Raw genomic sequence first — 23,936 nt, 5'->3', positions numbered from 1 at the left:
ATTGCCCCTGTGACCAATCTACTCTCTCTTCTATCATCCCTCTCTGCCCTTGTCTCTGTCTTCTCTTTTGTCCTGTAGGGCCAGATAGCTTTCTATACCCCTTTATCTGTATTTCTTATTTCCTAGTGGTAAGAACATTACAGTTTATCCTCACACTTTGAGTTCCAACTTCTTTACCTCCCTCCCTCTCCACCCCTTCCCTTTGGAAGGCAAGCAATTCAATATAGGCCAAATCTGTGTAGTTTTGCAAATGACTTCCATAATAGTTGTGTTGTATAGGACTAACTATATTTCCCTCCATCCTATCCTGTCCCCCATGACTTCTATTCTCTTTTGATCCTATCCCTCCCCATGAGTGTCGACCTCGAATTGCACTCTCCTCCCCATGCCCTCCCTTCTTTCATCCCCCCCACCCTGCTTGTCCCCTTGTCCCCCACTTTCCTGTATTGTGAGATAGGTTTTCCTACCAAAATGAGTGTGCATTTTATTCTTTCCTTTAGTGGAATGTGATGAGAGTAGACTTCATGTTTTTCTGTCACCTCCCCTCTTTATCCCTCCACTAATAAGTCTTTTGCTTGCCTCTTTTATGAGAGATAATTTGCCCCATTCAATTTCTCCCTTTCTCCTCCCAATATATTTCTCTCACTGCTTGATTTCATTTTTTTTTTTTAAGATATGATCCCATCCTCTTCAATTCACTCTGTGCACTCTGCCTCTATGTATGTGTGTGTGTGTGCATGTGTGTGTGTGTGTACTCCCACTCAGTACCCAGATACTGAAATGTTTCAAGAGTTACAAATATTGTCTTTCCATGTAGGAATGTAAACAGTTCAACTTTAGTAAGTCCCTTATGACTTCTCTTTGCTGTTCACCTTTTCATGCTTCTCTTCATTCTTGTGTTTGAAAGTCAAATTTTCTTTTCAGCTCTGGTCTTTTCATCAAGAATGCTTGAAAATCCTCTATTTCATTGAAAGACCATTTTTTCCCCTGAAGTATTATACTCAGTTTTGCTGAAGTGTAGGTGATTCTTGGTTTTAGTCCTAGTTCCTTTGACTTCTGAAATATCCTATTCCATGCCCTTCGATCCCTTAATGTAGAGGCTGCTAGATCTTGTGTTATCCTGATTGTATTTCCACAATACTTGAATTGTTTCTTTCTAGCTGCTTGCAATATTTTCTCTTTGACCTGGGAACTCTGGAATTTGGCCACAATGTTCCTAGGAGTTTCTCTTTTTGGATCTCTTTCAGGTGGTGTTCTGTGGATTCCTTGAATATTTATTTTGCCCTCTGGTTCTAGAATCTCAGGGCAGTTTTCCTTGATAATTTCATGAAAGATGATGTCTAGGCTCTTCTTTTGATCATGGCTTTCAGGTAGTCCCAAAATTTTTAAATTGTCTCTCCTGAATCTATTTTCCAGGTCTGTTGTTTTTCCAATGAGGTATTTCACATTATCTTCCATTTTTCCATTCTTCTCTCTTTGTTCTGTGATATCATGCTTTCTCGCAAAGTCCTTAGCCTCCATCTGTGCCATTCTAGTTTTGAAAGAACTATTTTCTTCAGTGTGCTTTTGAATCTCCTTTTCCATTTGGCTAATTCTGCTTTTGAAAGCATTCTTCTCCTCATTGGCTTTTTGAGCCTCTTTTGCCAATTGAGTTAGGCTAGTTTTCAAGGTGTTAATTTCTTCAACATTTTTTTGGGTCTCCTTTAGCAGGGAGCTGATCTGCTTTTCATGCTTCTCTTTCATCCCTCTCATTTCTCTTCCCAGTTTTTCCTCCACCTCTCTAACTTGATTTTCAAAATTCTTTTTGAGCTCTTCCATGGCCTGAGCCCATTGGGTGGGCTGGGACACAGAATCCTTGATTTCTGTGTCTTTGCCTGATGGTAAGCATTGTTCTTCCTCATCAGAAAGGAAGGGAGGAAATGTCTGTTCTCCAAGAAAGTAACCTTCTATTGTCTTATTTCTTTTCCCTTTTCTGGGCATTTTCCCAGCCAGTGACTTGACCTCTGAATATTCTCCTCACACCCACCTCGCCTCCTCTCGACCCGCCAAAGAGACTCTCTCACTGACCCCCGTCACCTGTGGGCGGAGGGACTTGTGCGGCTGCTGGAGATCCCGTCCCTGAAGCCTACTCGGGTCTGTTTCTCTTGGTGCCGTGGCCGCAGCAGGTCTGGGCTGGGCTGGGCTCCGCTCCGCGTCTGCAGCGCGACGGACCTTTTGCGAGAGGTTTGCAGGTCCCTCTGTGGGTGGAGGGACCCGCATGGCCGCTGGAGATCCCGTCCCCGAAGCCCGCTTGGATCTTTTCCTCTCGGTGCCGCGGCCGCAGCAGGGCTGCCCTCAGCTCCCAGTCCCGGCGCCTAGTCCACAGCGCTAAGGACCCCCCGCGAGAGGTTTGCAGGTCTCTCCGGAACAGAAATCTCCCTCACTCCAATGTTCCGTGTCCTCTGGGTGCAGAATTCGCCGTGAGTTACTCCCCTGTAGCCGTTCTGTGGGTTGTGGGTTCGGAGCTATGTGTATGTGCGTCTTTCTACTCCGCCATCTTGGCTCCGTCCCCCAACCTCTTCTCTTCTTAGTGGAGTCTTCAGAGCTTATGCATCTGAGGACTAAGCACCAGTGTGCCAGGAGGAAGGTTGAAGAGATTTTCTCCATTGGAAAAATTTAAGGAGTGGTCTGAATTTGCTGTTGCACACTCCGCCCCAGCTTTGTGATGATCCTCTTGGTAACTTCTGGATCATTCCCCTGACATCTCATGATTTCAGGGCAGACCTTTGTCACACATCCATTGAATGCCATAGGGCATCCCTTCTCCAAAGACACAGAGTTGGGATGACAGCTGGTATAATTCAGACAGACAGTTATAGGATCCTCTTCTCCAGTTCTAGGAATGTTGTATATGGTCTTGGGCAGCAGGGACCATAACCAGGATCAGTGACAGCAAAGAAGAGACCCAGACTCCACACCAGGGGCACAATAACCACACTGCCCCGTCAGCCTCAGCCCTTCTTTCCTGTGCTCACTCTTACCACCTGCCTCTCCCATGTACCTGAGGTATGCCCAGGCTTTTCTTCATCATCTGGCTTTCTTAAATCCCCTGAAAGGTGTCTAGTTCAACTGTTCCCAAAGCCTGCTATAGCAGGGATATCCTGGGGATGCCCCTCATCATGAGCTGGGGGCCAGTTTTTCCTTTCCTTCTTCCAAGCCCTGTTAGGGTTACTGCATTTTCTGTCCTCACCAGTCAGCACATATTTATTGAGTGCCTACCCTGTGCTAGGTACAGTGGATACATATGCAGAAATGAATTGGTCCCTGTCACCTCTCTAGTCTAGATATGAGACCAGTTCTAATTCAGCAGAAGATTTAATGAGGGGTTTTTGGCTATCATATCACATCATTGATTAATATGATGCTTAAAATCTACTAAAAGCTCAGTCTTTCAAAATAAACAACACTGTATCCATGGCTCCTTCTTTCTTACTTTTGAGTGATTGATTTTTTGGATGTCAGGGATATATTTATCCCTGTTAATTTCATCTTATTAGAAAACTCAGTTGATGTTCTAAGCAGCAGCCATTTTTTTAGATTCACATTCTATCATCTAAATCAGATTTTTCCTATCTGCTCTCTGTGGAGAGACAGGCAGAAGAAACTAGCCTCAGAGCCAGGAAGCTGCCCATAGTCCCACTGGTCCTGTGACCCTGAGCCAGTAAGTCCTTCCTCTCTCTGGACAACTCATCAAGACGAATTCTCAAAGAAGGTACCCGTCTGTTCCAGCAGAGAGAAGTTCCCTGTGCCAAAGAAATCATAGATGAATCCATGGTAGCTGTTCTTCCCCACTTGGGGTCATTTGCAGGTTTGATCATTGCTCTTTATGCCTTCCTGAGGCATTAATGAAAAATGCTAGCTGAGCTACCGCAGAGTCAAGAGCGATCTCCCTAGGGCATGTGGATAGAGACCCCATTTGGAGTTGACAAACCAATGGCCTCTCTTTGGGTCCTGTCTTCTATTTCCACATATACCTATCTGTACTCTTGTACAGCCCGTATGCCGTATAGTATCCAAAAATAACATGAGAAACTTCAAGTGCTTAAAAATATAGATAAGCAGTTTCTGTAGCATTCCCTTAATCTCCCAAATTAGTCACCCTCCAAGACAGGAAATGAAGTTGATCTTGTATGATCTGTTCTTGATAGGGCTTTGTTGTCTCTTGGTGGTGATTGCGTCTCTTTTTAGATGTTCACTAATTCCTTGCCATCTTTGAAGTCTCACCTCAAATGCCTGCCCTTCAGCTGCCTTCCAAGATGCCTGTGATCTGTAACAGATGTTTTCCTTTAGACTTCCCCCTCTGGTGCCTGATCGGGAGTCATGGGGAGGAAGCTCTTCCTGGAGCAGTGTCTGACTTCACTTGTTAGTAGCTGTGTAATCATGAGCAAGTTTCTCTGAGCCTCAATTTCCTTATCTGCAAAATAAGGGTAACAATATCTATCGCTGCATGCCATATGGGATTAAATCTGATCTGACCTTATAAACAAATGTTAAATCTTTATATGTGGATTGCAGCTGTTATGATGATGGTATCTTATAATTCTCTGTGTATCTTATTCTTCTGCCAGACTCTAAGTTCTGCAAAGGCAGTGACTTGTCTCTCTCACCCTTGCATTTCTCTCCTCCCCAGGTGCCCCTTTGTGTAGATTAGGCACTCAGTAACAGCAGCTATTTCTTACAGGAAAGACACTGTGCTAGGCTCCTTCAATAAGCCTACATCGAACAAAGGAATGACTGTTGGCTGAACAAACGTTGCTGAGGGTGACACCCCTCCTCGCCTGCCTCTTAGGAATACAAAGAGAAAAAACCCCGGGCTTATCATGAGCATGAGCTGAGCTTGATGAGGCTCTCTTAGCCATATTCTTACTGTTGATTCAAGAGATGTTCCTTAAAATAGATTCCTATGCTGATTGTTATTTTTTTTTACTCAGAATAAGAAACAAGGCTGCAAAAATGAAGAAGTTCTTGCTGTTCTTGGCCATGAACTGGGCCACTGGAAGTTAGGCCACACTGTCAAAAATATTGTTATCAGTCAGGTGAGTGTGTGCGCTTTCTGGTTTGCTTAGAGGGCCTGCTCTTCCAACTTCTCTGCTCTAAGTCAAATGTATACTTGTGCTTTCTCCTTTCCTGGAGAGGATAGCCAGGAATCACTATTTTGCTGCACTTCTCCAGATTCCTTTTCAGTTACTGGCATTGTGGAAGTCATTGACTTCCAAAGGCAGAGGTGAGGAACCTGCAGCCTTGAGGCCCCATGTGGCCCTCTAGGTCCTCAAGTGCAGCTCTTTGACTGAATCCAAACTTCACAGAAGAAATTCCCTTAATAAAAGTATTTATTCTGTAAAACTTGGACTCAGTCAAAAGATCACACCTAAAGGGCCACAGGTTCCACAGGCCTCAAGGCTGCAGGTTCCCTACCCCTGACCAAGACTTTGACAAATGTAGCCATTGAGGGGAAGGAAGACAGAGGAGAGAAGATCAATGTATGGAGTGGGAATTCTTTTTTTGCAGAGTAGGTGTCCTTAATCTTCCCCAGGCTGTAAGTGCAGCAGCCTCTCATGGACCCACTCCTCATACTGATCTCTACAAAAGCTTTAAGGTTAAAACTTTTTTTTCTTCTGACTTGGACTGATTAACCCCTCTTTGGACAGCCTGGTAGTCTTCTCTTCTGGGAACTCACTATATTGTTACTAGAATTAATGTCTCTCGACTTTATCCTGTTGCAACTCAGAACTCCTGAACTCAGGCAATCCCCAGCCTCAGCCTCCAGAGTAGCAGGGATTTATAGGCGTGTGTTACCACTCCTCACTAACCCTGGAGTGGGAATTCTTGCAGGGTTTGGGTCTTTATCCCAAAGTTGGGTTTATAAAATTTAGAGTTGGAATGGATTTTAGAGATCACCTAGTCTAGAGAGTCTTAGCCTGGGGTCTAGGAATTTTAAAAATATTTTCATAACTATTTCATTATTATTCATTTTGCTTGTAACCTATAGGGCATTTTATTTTATCCATTGTTTTAGAAAACCTCACTATTCTAAGGAAGGCTCTGGACTGCCCATGGGGTCATGACACAAATAAGTCTGAGAAGCCTCTGATTTTACAGATATGGAGAGGGAAGCCCAAAGAGCTTGGCCAAGGTCACAGAGCCAGGATGTGAATCCAGGTTCAAAATCCATCATTGTCTGCACACCTTGCTTTAAAAAAAAAAAAAAGTTATTATTATTCTTCATCTTGATAAAAGAAACACACATGCTACAAATTCACCAGACTGTTTGTGCAGCTCCAGAACATCTTGATATTCAGGCAGAAGATTAGTATAGGCATGCTTCACTTTATTGCAGTTTTTTACAACTTGAAGGTTTGTGGCAATTCTGTGTGAAATCTACAGGTGCCATTTTTTCAGCAGCATGTGCTCACATTATGTCTTTGTATGATCTTTTGATAATTCTCACAATATTTCATACTTTTTTATTATTTTATTATATTCCGATCAGTGATCTTTGATATTACTGTTGTCATTGTTTTGGGACTTTATCAACCATGCCTGTCTAGATATATATAAGCCGACAAACTTAATCAGTAAATGTGTATGTTCTGACTGTTCAACAACCAATTGCCTATTCCCCAATCTCTCTCCCTTCCCTTGGGCTTCCCTATGAGGCAAAATCATATTGAAACTAGGCCTCTAAGTGTTCAAGTGAAAGAGTCAGTTGATGTGGCAGCTTATGCCCTCATCAGTCAGCAGCCATCAACATCAAGGCAGGACCCTCCACCAGCAGAATGATTCAGACTCACTGAAGGCTTAGATGATGGTTAGCATTTTGTAGTGATAAAATATTTTAAATTTAAGGTATATACAATGTAGGGTTTGGGTTTTTTTTGACAGAATACTAGTGCACACTTAGTAGACTACAGTACTGTGTAAAGATAGCCTTTATATGCAAACCTCAGAATTCATGTGACTCACTTTATTGCGATAATCACTTTGTCGCAGGGGACCAAACCTGCAATAACTTGGTCTGTGCCTGTACCTTGAGAGCAGCACATTCTTGTCCTTGTCCTCATCACTCCTGATATGTCATTTTGTTGGCTTCCAGGCATGAGGAGGAAAGCCGCATGAAATGAGGCACTGACGGATTTTGTCATTTTTCCAGCCAGCATTTCACAGCAAAATTTTCTTTTCCACCATCATTTTTACCAGTTTTGCCCCTAACCACAAGACGATTTTGATCCATTTTTATAACATTTTTATTGCTATCTTGCTTTTGTATCTCCTTTTTCCCTTTCTTTCCCACAAAGCCATCCCATACGGCAAAGAACTTAAAAAGGTGGGGGGGAAAGCAGCCTAGCAAAACTAACTCATTACTCAAGTTTGTCGTTATATTCATCATTCTGACTCCCTAGTTCCCCCTCTACTTAAAAAGGGAGTGGGGTATATTCGAATGTCCTGTTGGAGTCACTTTGGTCATTGTAATTACAGAATGGTCAGATTTGATTGTTACTAGCCTTTCCATTACATGTGTATGTATAATAATATACATATATACATATGCATACATATTTATATGTATGTGAAATCACAGGACCAAACAAAAAAAATAAATTCTCTGTCCCCTCCTCTCTTTCTCACTTTCTGTCCCCTCTTCTTTCATCCACCCTTCTGTCCTCTCCCTCTTCTTCCCTCCTCACCTCTACTACTCTCTGTTTCCCCCTATGTCTCTATATATGTGTATAAATAAAAAATACATATGCACATTATATATAGTCACATTTTATGTATATATTATCTCATAGATGCAGATATCTTTACTTAGAGAGAAGCAGGTAACTTCTGCAACTTCAGGGTCTTGAGAGAGTTGCTTAGGCTCATGAGACGTGGTGACTTGTCCAAGATTGTCTGACCTACCTGTCAGAGACAAAACTTGAACCCAAGTCTTCCTGACTCCAGAGCTCAATTCTTTCTTCACTTCACCATGCTGCCTCTGTGTATGTTCTTTCCTTGTTCTGCTTTACTTTTTATCAGTTGTCTTCTCATACTTCTCATATTTCATTACAACGCAGTAGTGTTCTACTGTATTTATATGTACTACAATTTGTTTAGTAGTTTCTGGTCCCTTTTTGTTTGAATTCCATTAAAACCTGTGTCATAGGCAGCTCCATTTCATCATTTAGTGACAGGATTCAGAGATGCAAGGGATCTTAGAGATAATATAGATCATTCATTACTAGACAAAAAGCCAATTTTTTTGAGTCCAGCAACATGGGAGGCAGTAGAAAAACAGACATGAAAATATTGGTAATTGTGGGTGAACTAAATATACATTGAGTGGGATAATATTTCTTTACAAATGAGCTAAAGGCTGTATGAGACAGAAAGTGAGAACTAAAAAAGTCACCCAGAGAAGAGAGTTAGGCTTTGAATAAGGATCAAGAGGTCATATGAATGAAGAGGCCCTAGGGAAACAGCATCTGCCATTGAGGCCACACGGCTGCTGCTGGAACAAGGCTCAGATTTGAAATTTGAATGATAACATGTAAGTTGGCAGCCAGAGAAGTTAACGTGGTCTTAGGCTCCATAGCAGCTGGTTTTGTATAAACAGAATTAATGTGGTTGGGATAAGATGGAAAACTGTCAATTGGGAAAAAATTTTTGTATTAGAAAACTTTGATAATGGTCTGATATTCAAGAACCATTCTCTAATGGACGAGTGGTTAAAACATGTAGAAATGGAAAATTAGTAACCATCATATGAAAGATAGCTTGAGATCGCTAATAAGAAGTTGCTTTGACAACTTAGAGATTTCACTTCACACCCAAAAAATTAGCAAAGCTGACAAAAGATCAGACTGACAGTGTTGAGAGTTGTTGAAACACAAGGTCCCCTTTTACATTGTTGGTGAAATTGTGAATTGGTTCAGTTTGCCCTCATGCATACTTGAAAGAGATAGCATAGGGAAGTGGGGAGAGCCCTGGGCATAGAATAGGCAGACCTCAGTTCAAGCGTTGGCTTTGTGATTGTTTTCTCTGAATTTTGGAAATTACCTTATTTTGCTCTGTGTTCGTTTCCTCTCCTGTAAAGGGAGAATACGAATACTTAGGTTAGCTTTCTCATTGAGTCATTGTGTAGGGATCAGGTAGAATCATGGTCTTAAAACACTTTTATCCTTGAAGTGCTATGAACATTTTAAGTTAAGAATATCTCCAAGCACAGGACTGGGAACCCTAAATACTTGCAAGCTTTTTTTTCCCTTGCTGTCTGGGGCAGAAGTGAAACTAAGCACATGGCCTTTTCTGTGATCACATTTAATGTCATTCTTAAAATGAGAGTATGTGTTAGAATTTAAAAATGAAATCCAGGCCATTGAATGTCACCCTGTGCTGAGATCATTCTAACCATAATTTGGTATATCTGTCTCTTCCATTTTAGATGAATTCTTTCCTTTGTTTTTTCTTATTTGCCGTATTAATTGGTCAAAAAGAACTCTTTGCTGCATTTGGTTTTTATGATTCTCAACCCACTCTGATTGGACTAATGATCATCTTCCAGTTTATTTTTTCACCTTACAATGAGGTAAAGTATGACCTTTTAAATGTGTTTACATAATTTACTGAATCCTGGACCTCTAGGACAGTCTTTGAAATACTACACCATTCCCCATGAAAGGCCTTGAAAGATCAGCAAATCTGTTTATTCAACATGTACACTAAGTGATGGGACATGGGAGGGTGATTTTAGGTGGTCAGGTGCTCAAGGGACTCTTTTTCATTGTAGGTGGAGTGACTACGCTGTGAGTAGAACAGGCTGTTGCCTAGACCAAAGTAGTAACTAGATGCTGGTATTAAACATGAAAAAGACAACGGAACGATGGTTAAATTTGAGAAAAGACAAAGTTTGCCAAGAGATACTAGAATGGCCAAGGGCCCTACCATAGTGGTCAAGAAAGAAACTCTTAATAATACCTCTCAAGCCCTTGGAAAGTGGACAAGGAGACCTTTAGCAACTGGGAGGAAGTTATGAGAGGCAGGCCTGTACCTAGCTTTTGGCCTTCTGGAAGTAGGAGAAAAGCTTCCCCAAAAGAAGATCTGAGGAAACAGGGAAGCAGCTTGGCTAAAGAGGGTCAAATTAGGATCATAGATGACCTCAGCAGCCAACCAACTAACTGAGACCTTCCCCCTTCAGAGACGATTAGTGACCTGCCCATGGTCACAGAGACAGTGAGCAGCAAGGCCAGCATTCAGACCCAGGCCCTCTGGCTTCAGGCCTGTTGCTATTTTCACTATGCCACATGGCCTATAATGGGTGCAATTTAAAGAGAAGCAAATTCCAACACAATATAAGGAGAATGTTCTAATGGAAATTCTCTGAGGTTTTGAGAGCTTTTTTTTTGGAGGCTGGATGATCCCTCATTAGGGGGCGGGGGTGAGGTTATCGTTCAGCAGTGAGTTGGACAAGATGCTCTTGGAAATCCTTTGTGGCTCTGACATTGTACTGTTCTCTAAGGGTATTCTATGCTTGACCATGGTGAGAGTAGTGAAATCTGCCTTTGGAATCAGCAGTTAACTCAGCAGAAGAGTGGAGCCAGTGCAGACAAGACCCCAGCTTAGAAACCTGCTAGAACAAATCAGGAGACATTCATTGACTACAGATCCTGATGTAACTGGTATCCCAGTCACTATGAGAATAGCACTGGCAAGGTATAAACTACACAAAGGAGGAGATTGATGAGGTTCTATTGAATGTGAGGTTCAGTACAAACAAAGAACAGTCATCTAGAATTTATTGGGTATGGGCAGTACTATGGGATGAACACAAAAGTAGGGTGTCCTTCAGCCAGTTTTCTCAGAGTGAGCACTACCTCTACCAGCACAGGCCCCAGTGTTAGAGGGTACACTCTTCATAAGAATGGTGGGCAACCTTTTAGTGATGAGCCTCTTTGCACTTAGTGAGGCTGGTCCTCAGAGGTCAGACACACAAGCTTAGCTTACAGCCTTTCCAACCTGACAGGAACCTGCCACAACTTCGACTCTCCTGGCACAGCCTGCAGGAGCCAGGCTTACAGTCACACCCTGATTGAGCAGCATTGCATAACTCCCTACTTAGTAATAAATGGGATCATTAAACTAAGCAAGACTATGATGATCAGAATGATAAGCTGAAAATGTTAAAAAGAAAGAATTTCAAAGCTAGGCTAAGTAATAGTGAGGTGTTTCATTGATCTCTGCATAGATTGGCAGAACTTGAAACAAGGCACAAACAGGGGGTTCCTAAATAACTCAAAGAGCATTGTTTGCATTAAAGCAGTTGTGTTGGGAGGCCATACATTTTCCTCAGTTATGCTGTTTCAAAATACATTTGGATTTCAGTGGTAATGAGTCTTTAATCTTTGAAAATGTATTTGATTTTTAGAAATGGCCAGGCTTGGAGCTAAATCTGATGTGTAAAAGTATACGATGAATGAATTGAGTAGATTTCATTTGAATGGAAAAAAAAGCTTCAAAATAACAGAGTAGATTTTCTAACTTTACTTATGAGTGGAGTCTGGGATCATTTCCCAAAGAGAAGTTCCAACAGTCTTTTGAGCTTGGAATACTAGTGGGCCCCATCATAGTTTTCTATAAAATTATTAATTTAGATCTTTAAAGTCTGCTAATGAAAGAAAAAGTCCTTGGTATTTGAGAGAATTATTCATGCACAAAAAGGGAGAGATGTAACTAGAGGGGCAGTTTTTGTGAGAAGGATATAGAGAGCTTGGGGACCTGGGAGCTCAGCCTGGGACAGCAGTGACAGGGCAGCCAAAGAGCTAACTTAATGTTCAACTCAGCAAACATTTATTAAGCATTGACTGTATGCAAGATGTTACACTGGCACTTGGGAGACAATGACAGAAATGACATCCCCTGCCCTTCAGGATCTTAGATTCTCTGTGACTGGAGGACCTCTTCTCAGAAAAATTCTTTGAATTCAAAGTGAAGAAAATGCTAGAGGTTAGGGAAAATATATATATATATGTAAATTTCTTCCTTCTAGACTCACAGACACCAACCACCCTCCCTCCACCCAAAATCAGTGCATAAGAAAAGTGTAGGCACAGAACTGCTGTGGGACTTTTAGATGTTGGGAGCATCATAGGAACCCCTTGTCTCCCAGGGGTGGAGGGGAGGTCAGGGTGAACTCTGGAAAAGGTGGGTGAGCTTTGTGGAGGATGTTGAATTTCCCATCACTGAAGGTCTTCATACAGGTTAGGTGACCAAGGAGAGTTGTAGAGGATTTGTGTGCTTCCTTTAGGTGGCAGAGTAGGTGCCCTCCCATTATCCTTTCTAGCACAGAAATGCTGTTGTTTTCTTGTTTTTAAAACATTATTTTCCTTACTTTAGCTGACATTTATGATCACTGTCTTCACAATTTATTATGATGCCCGTGTTATAAATGAGAAAGCTGAGGCTTAGAGAGGGTGAATGTCAGAGGTAGGATTCCCGACTCCATGTCCAACGTTCTTTCCATTATACTCAACTGCCTCATTATTTTTGAAGGGTATTTAAATATTTTGTTGCGACCCTAGTATTTGACATCAATCAGTACGATCGTCATTGTCACTTCAGAGCTGGAGTGACTTACCCTGAGGAAAGACTCTTCTTTTTGAAGAGAGTAAGATACAGTGAAAGGGGCCTGAACTTGGGGCCCAGTCCTGCTGCTCACCACTTCTGTGACCCCAGGCAAGTCATTTAGCTGTGTAGGCCCTTCTTCTCCCATCTGAAAAATGATGGGTTAGAGATGTGTTCTCAGACATGTGGACCCGAATAGGACCACCTTGTTACTTTGTAGAGATGCCCACTCCTGTTCCGTATCCTTGAACTTCACTGTATTCACCAGGCCCTACTTTGTCACTTCCTTCATGATCTCAACATCACTACATCTTCAGTGAGAATCAAAGCCCTGCTCTCCCAGTAACCCTTTCTTTCCCTTCCCTTCCTTCAGGTCCTTTCTTTTTGTCTCACAGTTCTGAGCCGAAGATTTGAGTTCCAGGCAGATGCATTTGCCAAGAAACTTGGAAAAGCTAAAGACTTATACTCAGCCCTGATCAAACTAAACAAAGACAACTTGGGATTTCCTGTTTCTGACTGGTTATTTTCAATGTGGCATTATTCCCATCCTCCACTGCTAGAGAGACTTCAAGCTTTGCAGGATTCAAAACAAGACTGAGATGCCCAGGGCCTGTGCTTGAAGACAAGTTTCCGAAAGTTTCTGTCCTGGCAGCATGTTCTAGCTCTTAATGTTTTTACCTTTTTTTAAGACAGATTAAGTGCAGGTGGGTGCCCCAATTTAAATGCATTTAATATCCCATTCTTAAGTTGATTGGAATAATCATTTTTTTAAAAAAAGGAAAATACCAGATGGGCTTTAAAAACATTGTACATAAAGTTATTTTTACTTTACTGTTGATGATATAATTTATCCCCATCTTATTTGAACAAACATAAAAGTATTCATTTTCATGCCTGTAATTGAATCTGCCCACTGGATACTTCAGGCACATCTTTGGAGGGGTTATCTCTTCCTCTGAAACCTTTCTACAAGGCTGAGACCATGGTCCTAAATCATTGTGCTCATACCAAATTTGCATCTTTGAATTTAAATAGTTCAAATTGTTCATGTTTAATCTGATCAACCAATCAGTGTTTTAAATAATGAGGAAGGTACTTGTCATTACAGCTGGCATTATTCTGATGAAATATGGTTATAAATATGTTTTTGAGTTCCACCCCTGTATTCACACTGAGGTGGGCAATTCTAAGACATTTTTGTTACTTGTTGTTTTATAGGATTTTATTCATCAGGATCTATTCTACAGTATATAGGATATCACAATTGACTGAAGACTTAATGTCATTTGGGCAAAGCCATGTGCTTCCAGTGACATGTTAGGCAAATCAGTAGTGTTTTTCAAAATACCCTTTAACTTTTTTGCATTTATAATCCCTTCCTAAAATCCCTGACTTTAACCAGGCCCCAATAAGGAAAGTTATGTGTTCCTCTTTTGGGCAGAAACAACCATATTATGCAAGCTTCCATATTTAAAAAGGGACAAAATTTGGAGAAAGGACAGAATGGAATTTTTACAGACCTCCAAGATGACAAGTTTCTTTTTGTGCTTAGGTGAAGCCCTATGAAATCAGTAAAAACTACAAAAGTATTACCTGTTTGGAGAAAACCTCCTCTGTTTACACTCTCTTCCCCACCCTCCCCACCCCCCTTTCCTCAGGAAGTGACCAGAGCTATGAATCAAGCCTAGCATCCACTTAGACCAGTTGTAGTAGTTGTCAATGGTCAAGCTATTTTTATTTCAGAACAGCCTTCCACCCTGAGGTTCTTTTTGACATTTTAAAAGAAATGTGTATGTGACTACCTGATAATTGTGTACAAATGCCTGAGGAAGCCCTAAATTTTTGTGTCTGAAGTCATCCCCTTGGTACATGTGCTTTCTGGGTATCTGCTCCAAATGGGAATGGAACCAGCCTTTAGATTTCTGTCAGTAAAATTTTGCACAGCTGAGGTTTGGGATGATTTCTTCACATGAAAATATGATCAAAGTCAGTATCACTGTTTTAATGCATTGTTTATTTCCTTAGGCAGAATGCGAGTGGGGAGGGGGGGTTCCTACAGTTTTATTCTTCCAGCCTCCCTTGTTCCTTATCTCTTCCTTCTCAGTGACATTCCCTTCCTCCTGTGCCTTTAAACTCACAGTTGAATCCAGCACAAGTCAAACATTAAAAATTGCCAATGGAAAGTTGTATATTCTATTTTTAATTTGTTGGGGAGACTCTTTGTTTTATCCACTTCCCAGGCTCATGCTCTGCCCACCAGAGCAGCCTGCTGGTGCCATGTGAAGAGGTGGCCCCCAGGGTTTACACCCTTGAGGCTGTGTCTGAACCATGTTCCCTGGCCTAGTCTTGTAGTCGTGTGTAGCTTCTTTTTACTCCCCTCTGATTGTATTATCTCAGGTTTGAGGCAGCTCAAAGATCATGAGCCTAACTGCTTTCAACATCAAACTTACTAATTGGAGCCTCCACTCAGAACCACTTCAGTCTGCCCTCCTGGAAGTCAAATTAAACTTCCTTAGATGTTTTGATCATGTTCCCCTGCTGTCATACAGTGAGAATTGAGTTGGTCAAGACTTGTGGAAGGGGGTCTAGCAGACAGCAGAAGTCTAAGCAGCTTAGGGATGCAGTCTGGGGAATTAACCTAATTCAACTAAATGTTTATTAAGTACCTACTGTACAAACATTTACTAAAGCATTTTGGTAGCTGCTAGGAATACAAAAGATTTTTAAAATAATCTACCTTCAAGAAGCCTATTTGTTACTATACCAGATACAAGTAATATAAATAAAATACAGGTTAATATGTGGTGAGTGCAAAAGAGAGACCCGAAATACTCTAAGATGACTTGAGGAGGAAAAGAACACTTGCACCTGGGGTGGGGAAGGGGGAAATCAGAGGAGGCTTCATGGTGAAGCTGTTCTATGAGCTGAGTCTTGAAGGAATAGCCTTCTGAAAGCAAGAAATGAAGATGAAATGCAATGGGGCCAGCCTCCATGGAGGTTGAAGGTGGCGTGTGACATTCAGAGAACAGCTAGGTCACTGGACGAAGCTGTGCTGTAGACTGTGAAGGGCATTTATGTCCTAAGTCTGCGAGAGAAAACAGGTTGGAGTCAGACTGCTGGGCTGAAAGTGTCAGGCCTAGTGAAGACAGGAAGGTTCTAAAGGATTTTGAGGTCTGTGGTTCATGGATGGTGAATAATGGTGGCTACAACTACTGTGGTGACTGTTCATGGAGAGACAAAGAAGCTGAGTTCACACAGAGATTAGGACTAGATATGTAGTTTTCTTAACTCAGGAGCAACGAGACCACCAAAGGATAGATGCAGAGGGGTTATTACCCTGGGATCTCCTGCCCTGAGGATAGATTTCAGGAGGTCTTAGAAGTTAGATGAAGAAAAAAATTCCTCTTTATTTTCTCTGACCTCAAAGTGAAATTTAGCATTTCCTTTCATTACGAGTAGACATAACGCATTCTGACAAGAGGCTCATTGGTCTCATCAGACTTCCAAAAGCAAAAAGTAGACAAGCAAAGAAAGCCTAGGACAGAGCCATGTAGAACACTAGTGCATAGGGTTGGACTATGGATGATAATTAAGGAGAGGAAGTGAAAGAGTGGTCAGGTAAGTAGAAAGAACCTGGAAAAAGCAATCTTAAAAAACCAGCTAGAAATAAAGACTGTGAGACAGTCCAAAGTCTTCAGTTTGGCCGATGTCACTAGCAACATTTGAAAAAGCAGTTTCAGTTGAATCAGGTTGCAAAGGGTTCAAGGAGTGATGGGTGGAGAGGAAGCTGCTCTAGGAGTCTAGCAAGGAAAAGTCATCAGGGTCAAGGCCACCATGTAGGACACATTATAGTGAGCTCAACATCAAAAAGCTTACTGCTCAGAAGTGACTTCAGCACCACCATAGGTACTCTACAAGGGGGAGTGTTCAGACCCAGCCTTTCCAGGGCCTTGTGACAGACAGTGCTTCCTCAACTGCGACATTATTACCACAGCCTCCTTCATGTCTGCTGAGGCAGCTTTTCACCTGCTGTAGACATTTCTAATCCATCCTGTTCCAGTTCATTCAGTCCATTGCCCCTTACCTGGCCTTTACAGTCAACTACTTAAGCATAATCATCATTCCATTAAGTTTGTGCTGTGTCTTGCCCCTAAGAGTTCCCCACCACCCACCACGCCTGAGTCCTATCCCTGGACTGTGCAGTATAACTGTATGTGAAATCCCTTTTTTAAAAAAAATTTATTTTTAGTTTGCAACATTGAGTCTCATAGGCTTTTGAGTTTTAAATTTTCAATCCCTCCCCAAGAAGGTGTGCAATCTGATATAGGCTCTACATATGCATTCATATTCAACATTTTTACATTAATCATGTTGTAAAGAAGAATTAGAACCAATGAAATGAACCACGAGAAAAAAGAAACAGCAAAAAAGAGAACAAATAGTCTGCTTTGATCTGCATTCAGATTCCATAATTCTTTCTCTGGACGTGGACAGCATTTTCCATCATAAGCCTTTTGGAGTTGTCTTAGAACCTTGAATTACTGAGAAGAGCCAAGTCTATCAAAGTCATTGCACACTGTGTCTGTAACTGTGTACAATGTTCTCCTCATTCTGCTCCCCTCACTCAGCATCAGTTCATGTAAGTTTTTCCAGGCTTTTGTGAAGTCTGCTTGCTCATCATTTCTTACAGCGCAGTAGTATTCCATTACATTCACATGCCACAACTTGTTCAATCATTCCCCAGATGATGGGTGTCCCCTCAATTTCCAATTCTTTGCTATCACAAAAAGAGCTGTTATAAACATTTTTGTACATGTATGTCCTCTCCCCATTTGTATGCTCTGTTTGGGATACAGCCCTAGAAGTGGTATTGCTGGGTCAAAGGGTATGTACGTTTTTATAGCCCTTTGGGCATAGTTCCAAATTATTCTCCAAAATGGTTGCCTCAGTTCGCAACTCCACCAGCAATGCATTAGTGTTCCAATTTTCCTACATCTTCTCCAGCATTTATAATTTTCCTGTTTTGTCATATTAGCCAATCAGACAGGTGTGATTGTTTTGATCTGTGTTTCTCTATTCAATAGTGATTTAAAGCATTTTTTTATATGACTGTAGATATCTTTAATTTCTTCCTCTGCAGACTGCTTGGCATGAAATCTCTTTCAAGACTCCAGCCAAGTCCCATCTCTGTAGGAGCTTCTCTTAAATTTTCTTACAGAATTTATATCTTACCTCATATGCGTGTACCTATTCTCTTGTGTACCTGTGTATGTGTGTCTTCTCTTACGGTCTCCCCATTTGATTGTAAAGTCTTGGATGGTAAAGACCCATTTTTCCATCTTTGTATCCTGACTGTCTAAAATGGGGCCCTATATTGAAGTCATCACTTCAAAAAATGTTAAATTGAATATAAAGTCATGAAACTTTTGATCCAAAGCTCACTCAATTCAACAAATACTTTATGCAGAGAACACCTCTTGAGAAAATGCAGACTTTAAATAAGACCATCTTCAAGGAGCTCACAGTCTAGGAGGGAGTTGGGATGCAAGCACAACTACAATAAACAGTACCGAATGATGAAGGCATGAGAGAGTTTCCCAAGCTCTGCCATTATCAAGGGAATCCAGTGAGATGTACTAAAGGAACTAATATTTGAGTTGGGCTTTCGTGGACACCAAATAGACAGTAAAGGGGTTCCAGGCTGAGGAGCATGTTTAGTGGGGTCATAGGAGATGGAGAGCTAAGTGGCCTCTCTACCTCAGTGTCCTCTGTAGGACAGGAATAAGAACAGTAATAGCACCTTCCTTCCAGTTGTTAAATCAAATGTAATAAATGTAAAGCGTTTTGCAAACAAAATTGCTGTGTAAATACTGGCTATCTTTAGCATCTAGTTTTAAATTTCTGAGGTTGTGCATTCGTTTGACTGGAGCATAGAGTCTGAGTAATGTGAGACAGAACTGGAAAGTTAGGGTAGCACCAGGTAGTGGAGGTGAATGTCAGACAAAAAAGTTTGAAGGGAGTGGGGAGTCACTGAAGGTTTTTGAGTTAAGGCATAACATAACCAGATGTAGTTTTAAAAAAAAAATCCTGGTAGTAGGACAAACTTTGAATCGTAGAGGGAAGACTTAGGGGAGCTGCTTCAGTAGTTCTAAGGAAGACATGACCAGTGGCAATGAGAATAGGGGTGGATATGGCTTTAGATTTGGGAGTGATCTCTATGGAGGGAGTGATTGAAACTGGGAGTTAATGAGATTGCTGAAGAAGACCAGTGAAGGCCAGGGACAGAACCTTATTAGCGGCCTGTGAAGAGGAAGAGGAGCTGGCCAGGAAGACAGGAGTGATGAAAATAGTGGGAGAAGAGCCAGAAGATTGTGCCATCTCTCATGCCAATATCCAGAGGGAGAGCATGATTATAGGTGTCCAAAACTGAGGGGAGCAGTGAGGTGGTGCATTAAATAGAGCGTCGGCCCTCAAGGCAGGAGGACCGGAGTTCAAATGCAACCTCAGATAATGTACTAGCTGTGTGACCCCAAATTGCCGCCAAAAAATACAACAGGAGAAGCCAAGCAATCTGTGGGTTGATTAAAAAGTCTTTGCATCTGGCAGTCAAGTGATCATCAGTGACCTTAGTAATTTCGGTGGTGTCATGAGAGCAGAATTCCAATTCCAAGGCTTGAGAAGACTATAGGAAGTGAAGAAGAAAAAGCATTGATTGCAGGCTACATTCTCAGTAGGTTGAGCAGTCAAGGAAGGAATGCATTGGGATCTTAGCTGCATAGTTAGGATCAAGGGAAGACTATTATTTGTGATTCAGCTAAGACTACAGCCCATAGGATGGAGCCGGTAATGAGGGAGAGATTAAAGATCGATGAGACAGAGAGGAGGTGACCGTTGGAGCAGAGCCTTGGGAAGGAGGTGGTCGCAGGGACGTGACATTAGCTTTGGTGTGTAGGAGAAATGTCCTGTGAAGGGAGGAGAGAATTGATGATGTTATGGCTTAAGGAATGGGGGAGGGGGGTTGAGAAAGCTAATATCACGTGTTATATCACTTCAACTGAGTATTAGCTCTTCTGCCTTTTTTATGTCTTTAACTTTGCTCATCAACCCAACATCTTTATCTTTCCCTCCATCCAGGACAAAGTTAATCTCTAGGTTTTTGACCTCCTTTGGCACATGATTAACAGCTTTGGGCACGGAGCTGCCCACACCAAGCAAGGCATTTAAAACTGGGCCATTCTTACCTGGGTCACTGACCCCTTTGTGATGCTTTCAGTCTACAAACATTTATTAAGTGCCTACTATGTACCAGGAACCATGTTAGGCTATAGAGACACAAAGACAAAAATTTAACATTTTCTCCTCTTAAATAATTTGCATTTTATAAGAGGAGACAAGAAGTATGGTTTTATAAACATGGAAGCAAATGCCAACGCACCAAGTGCAAGGTGATTTTTATGGAGAAGGAAGCAGAAGCTGTTTATGGGATCAGGAAAGGTCTCAGTGGAAGGTGGTGTCTGAGCTGAGCTTTGAAGGAAACAGGATTTTAAGAGTGCACAGTAAGCATGAGGAACAGCTAGTGCAAAGACTTGGATGTGGGAGATGCAGTCTTGTGTGTAAAGAACAGTGGTGAGGAGCAGGAAGGCTGGACCAAAGAGTGTGTGAAGGACAGCAGTGTATAATAAGGTTAGTAAGATAGATTGGAACAGATTTTGAGAGGGCTGAGATCACAGCTCAAGCCTGAGGTCCCACATCCACTATTCTTTCCAGTGTGCCGCTTCATCTACCTAAAGGTAATCCTAGAATAGCAGAGCTGAGAGGGAGAATCTAGTCCAAACTCCTCATCTCATAGTCAGGGAAATACAACAGGGAGATGGGTCAGGATTTACACAAAGTCACACAACAGGTGAATGCACAACTGATTCCCAACCTAATATGGTTGGAGTTTTTTTAAAAAATTAATTCATTTCTGAGCTAGGAGGAACTTTGATTAGAGAACTCACTTGACAGGTGATTAGAGAGTTGCCCAAATTAGACTATTAAGAAGATTCCTGAAGACTAGTTCACAGCTCTCCTCTGTCCTCTCCATCTTAGCATTGGGACCTCGCAGTTTTTCAGCTTCCTCTTTCTGTACTTCTCTGGCCACACGTAGTGTCATTTCTTTGACCTTGCCCTTGAAATTGCAATTCAGCCTCCTTTTCTCTTACCTCTTCCACTTTCACTCTCATGAATACACCTGTTCACCCTCATTGCTAAAACTAAATACAGAATCACAGAATTTCAAAGTTGAAAAAACTCAGCAACCATCTAGTTAAATCTGTCCTTCTAAAAGAATTCTGGCTACCTCAGACCTGGCAAGTGGTCATCCTTTGCTTGAAGACTTCTATGAAGGGAAGCCCACTACAGATGGAGACAGCTCCTTTTGGACAGCTCTGATTGCTAGAAAGTTTTTGGAGTTTTTTTCCCTGACATTAAACCTAAATACATCTCTTTGCAGCAATGAATAGGAGTCCATTGCCCCTGGTTCAGTCTCCTGGGGCCCAAACAGAATAAGTTGAATCCCTCTTTTATTTAATAAATTTCAGAACTGCCCTAAATGTTTTCTTTTCTAGGCTAAATTCTTTCAACCAGTCCAATGAGACCCTTCGCTATTCCAGTTACCTGAAGTTTGTCAATGTCCTCCCTATACTGTGGTGCTCAGAAGTGAACACAGATGTGGTCTGACTGGGACAGAGTACAGAGGGACTATTAGTAAGCATGTAGCTGCCTACCGTGTGCAAAGCACTGTGCTGAATGCTGGCAATACAAAGACAAAATTTGGCAGTCTCTTCTCTCCAGGAATTCATAGTTTAATGGGGAAACAACATGTAAAGAACTATGTACAGACAAGCTATAGATAGGGTAAATAGGAGATAATCAAAAGAAGAAAGGTGCTAGAATTAAGAGGTGCTGAGGTGAGATTTTATCTGGAATTTGAAGGAAGGTAGAAGGCAGAGGTGAAGGAGAACATTCCAGGCATGGAAGATGACGAGTGAAAATGCCTGGAGTCACTTGTTGACAGTATATAGTGGGATGTATGGTAGAAGAAGACTGGAAAGGCAGAAAGGACTTGGAATACCAAAGAGAGGATTTTATATTCGATCCTGGAGGGGTCTCAAATAGCCTCCTCTTGCTCCAGTGGTAACCATGTCTCCAGTCACCATATTTATAGTGGTTGATTGGAGAATATTGGAGAGAATATTCTCTTGCTTCACTGAAAAGATGAGACCTCTAAAGTGAGGTCTCATATCTTCAGCCTTCCCTTCAATGGTTCCTTCCTTATGTGGAAAAACGCCCTCAATTCTAAAAATGCCTTTCCCCAGCCCTTCTACTATTGCTCAACTTCTGTCCTCTCATAGACTGATAACTAATATTTTAAACTTTATTTTCTTATTTAACATTTAATTTTCCCCCCAATTACATGTAAAAACATTTTTTAACAATTTTTAACCTTGAAAGATTTAAATGAACTGATACAAAGTGAAGTGAGCAAAACCAGGAGAACATTGTACACAGTATTGCAACATTATGTAGTGATCAGCTATGGTAGACTTAGTGCTTCCTCAGCAGAAGATCCAAGACAAGTCCCAAAGACTCTTGATGGAAAATGCTATCCACCTCCAGAGAAAGAACGGATGGGAGTCTGAATACAAATCAAAGCATACTATTTTTGCTTATTTTTCATGTTTTTTCCCTTTTGTTCTTTCTTCTTTCATAACATGACATATGTAAATGTGTTTTACATGGTTGCATGTATATAACCTATATCAAATCGCTTACTGTCTAAAGGAAAGGGGAGGTGAAGGAGGGAGAAAATTTGGAACTCAAAATTTTATATGAAAAAATGAATCTTAAAAACTGTCTTCACATGTAATTGGAAAAAATAAAATACTATTTAAAAGAAAAAAGTCTTCTTTAAACATTTTTTTAAGTTCCAAATTCTCTCCCTGTCTTCCTCCCCTCCCCGCCTCATGGAGAAGGCAATTTGGTATAGGTTATACACATTGATAACTTCTTGAAAAAAGTTATCTGTCCATGATGCCTCCTCGACCTTTTCAGCTACTCTCTCCCTCTACCACTAAGACCACACTGTCTAATGCATTGTTTTCAGTCTTCAGCCTTCTTGACTACTCTCCTGCACTTGATACTGTTGAGCACCCTGCCTACGAGATTCTCTCTCTTAACCTGGCTTTCGAGATGTAGAACCACAGAATTTGAACTTTGAAAGGGACGTCAGTGGCCATCTGGCCCCATACCCCATTCTTTGGATTTCTCCAGTCAAATCTAACTCCTCTCTATTCCCCTCCCTCCCAATCCAACATATCCCATCTTGCCTTTTCCTTGGTTTTCCTTACTCCTATTCCTTTTCCTGGAATGTCTTCTCTTTCTCTTTTACCTGCTGACTTATTCTCTCCAAGTCTCAGTTTCCTCATTTGAAAAATGGAAATAACCTAATATGTTATAATGGTGACTCTTTTTGTGTATAGTAACACCTGATGCAGATAAGTAAAATTAGTACCCCGGAAATGTAATTGAGAAATTACTTTTAACAAAATCAAATTAAATTTTGTTAATTAAATTTAACAAAATAAAAATACAATACAACATAGATGATTTCAATTTGTGATTTTCTGAGTCAGTATACAGCCCACAGGGATGCATTTGACCCCACTGCGTAATAGTACCTACTTCATAGGACTAGCAAATAAGGGTGTGCATAAGTGCTCTGTACACCTTTAAGAATAAACCTAGAAATATCAGGTGCTTGCTTTCACCTTTGGTCTAGACCTGCGATGTCCTTGGTAGAGAAAAAAAACCCTTTTCACCAGTGAAGACCAATGTCTGCTCTGCTGTTATAGAGCCAAAAGTTGCTGAAGGCCTTGAGAGGGTAAATGACTTGGCCAGCATGTGTCAGAGGCCAGACTTGAACCCAGGCCATCCTGACTGTGAAACCAGCTCTCTCTCCACTCTTCTGCCATACTGTCTCTCTAGACATTATAACAGTAGTTCCTCTTCAGCCTTTAAAACCCAGCTCCAAAGCCCCTTCCTCCAGAAGTCTTCCCTGATCTGTGCCTGAAACACTCTCTCCCCTTTTCTCCATCGCCCACCTTCCAGTCCCAGCTAAAATCCTCCCTTTTACAGGAAGCCTTCCCTGATTGCTCTTTTTCCTAGTGCTTCCCTTCTCTGGATCCTCTTCCCCTTATCTTGTGTATAGCTTGTTTGTACACAGTTGTTTGTAGGCTATCTGCCCCCTGAAAGTG

At 41.5% G+C, this 23,936-nt stretch overlaps 1 protein-coding gene across 3 annotated transcripts in view; it reads left to right on the top strand.

The window, feature by feature from the left end:
* The window catches only part of ZMPSTE24 (zinc metallopeptidase STE24), a 55,547-nt gene extending 40,725 nt beyond the window's left edge, over positions 1 to 14,822 (top strand). For all 3 annotated transcript variants that reach the window (XM_072609930.1, XM_072609931.1, XM_072609932.1), the window contains 3 exons: positions 4,971 to 5,075; positions 9,464 to 9,607; positions 13,013 to 14,822. In XM_072609930.1, coding sequence (XP_072466031.1) covers positions 4,971 to 5,075; positions 9,464 to 9,607; positions 13,013 to 13,237 — 474 coding nt within the window. In that variant the 3' untranslated portion in view covers positions 13,238 to 14,822. The remainder of the gene's footprint in view (positions 1 to 4,970; positions 5,076 to 9,463; positions 9,608 to 13,012) is intronic.
* Positions 14,823 to 23,936: the final 9,114 nt, after the last annotated feature.

This window comes from Notamacropus eugenii, chromosome 5 (genome assembly GCF_028372415.1).
Source record: "Notamacropus eugenii isolate mMacEug1 chromosome 5, mMacEug1.pri_v2, whole genome shotgun sequence".
In the NCBI taxonomy this organism is placed as follows: Eukaryota; Metazoa; Chordata; class Mammalia; order Diprotodontia; family Macropodidae; genus Notamacropus; species Notamacropus eugenii.
The sequence above is the reverse complement of the archived record's forward strand: the minus strand, read 5'-3'. Positions and strand labels throughout refer to the sequence as shown.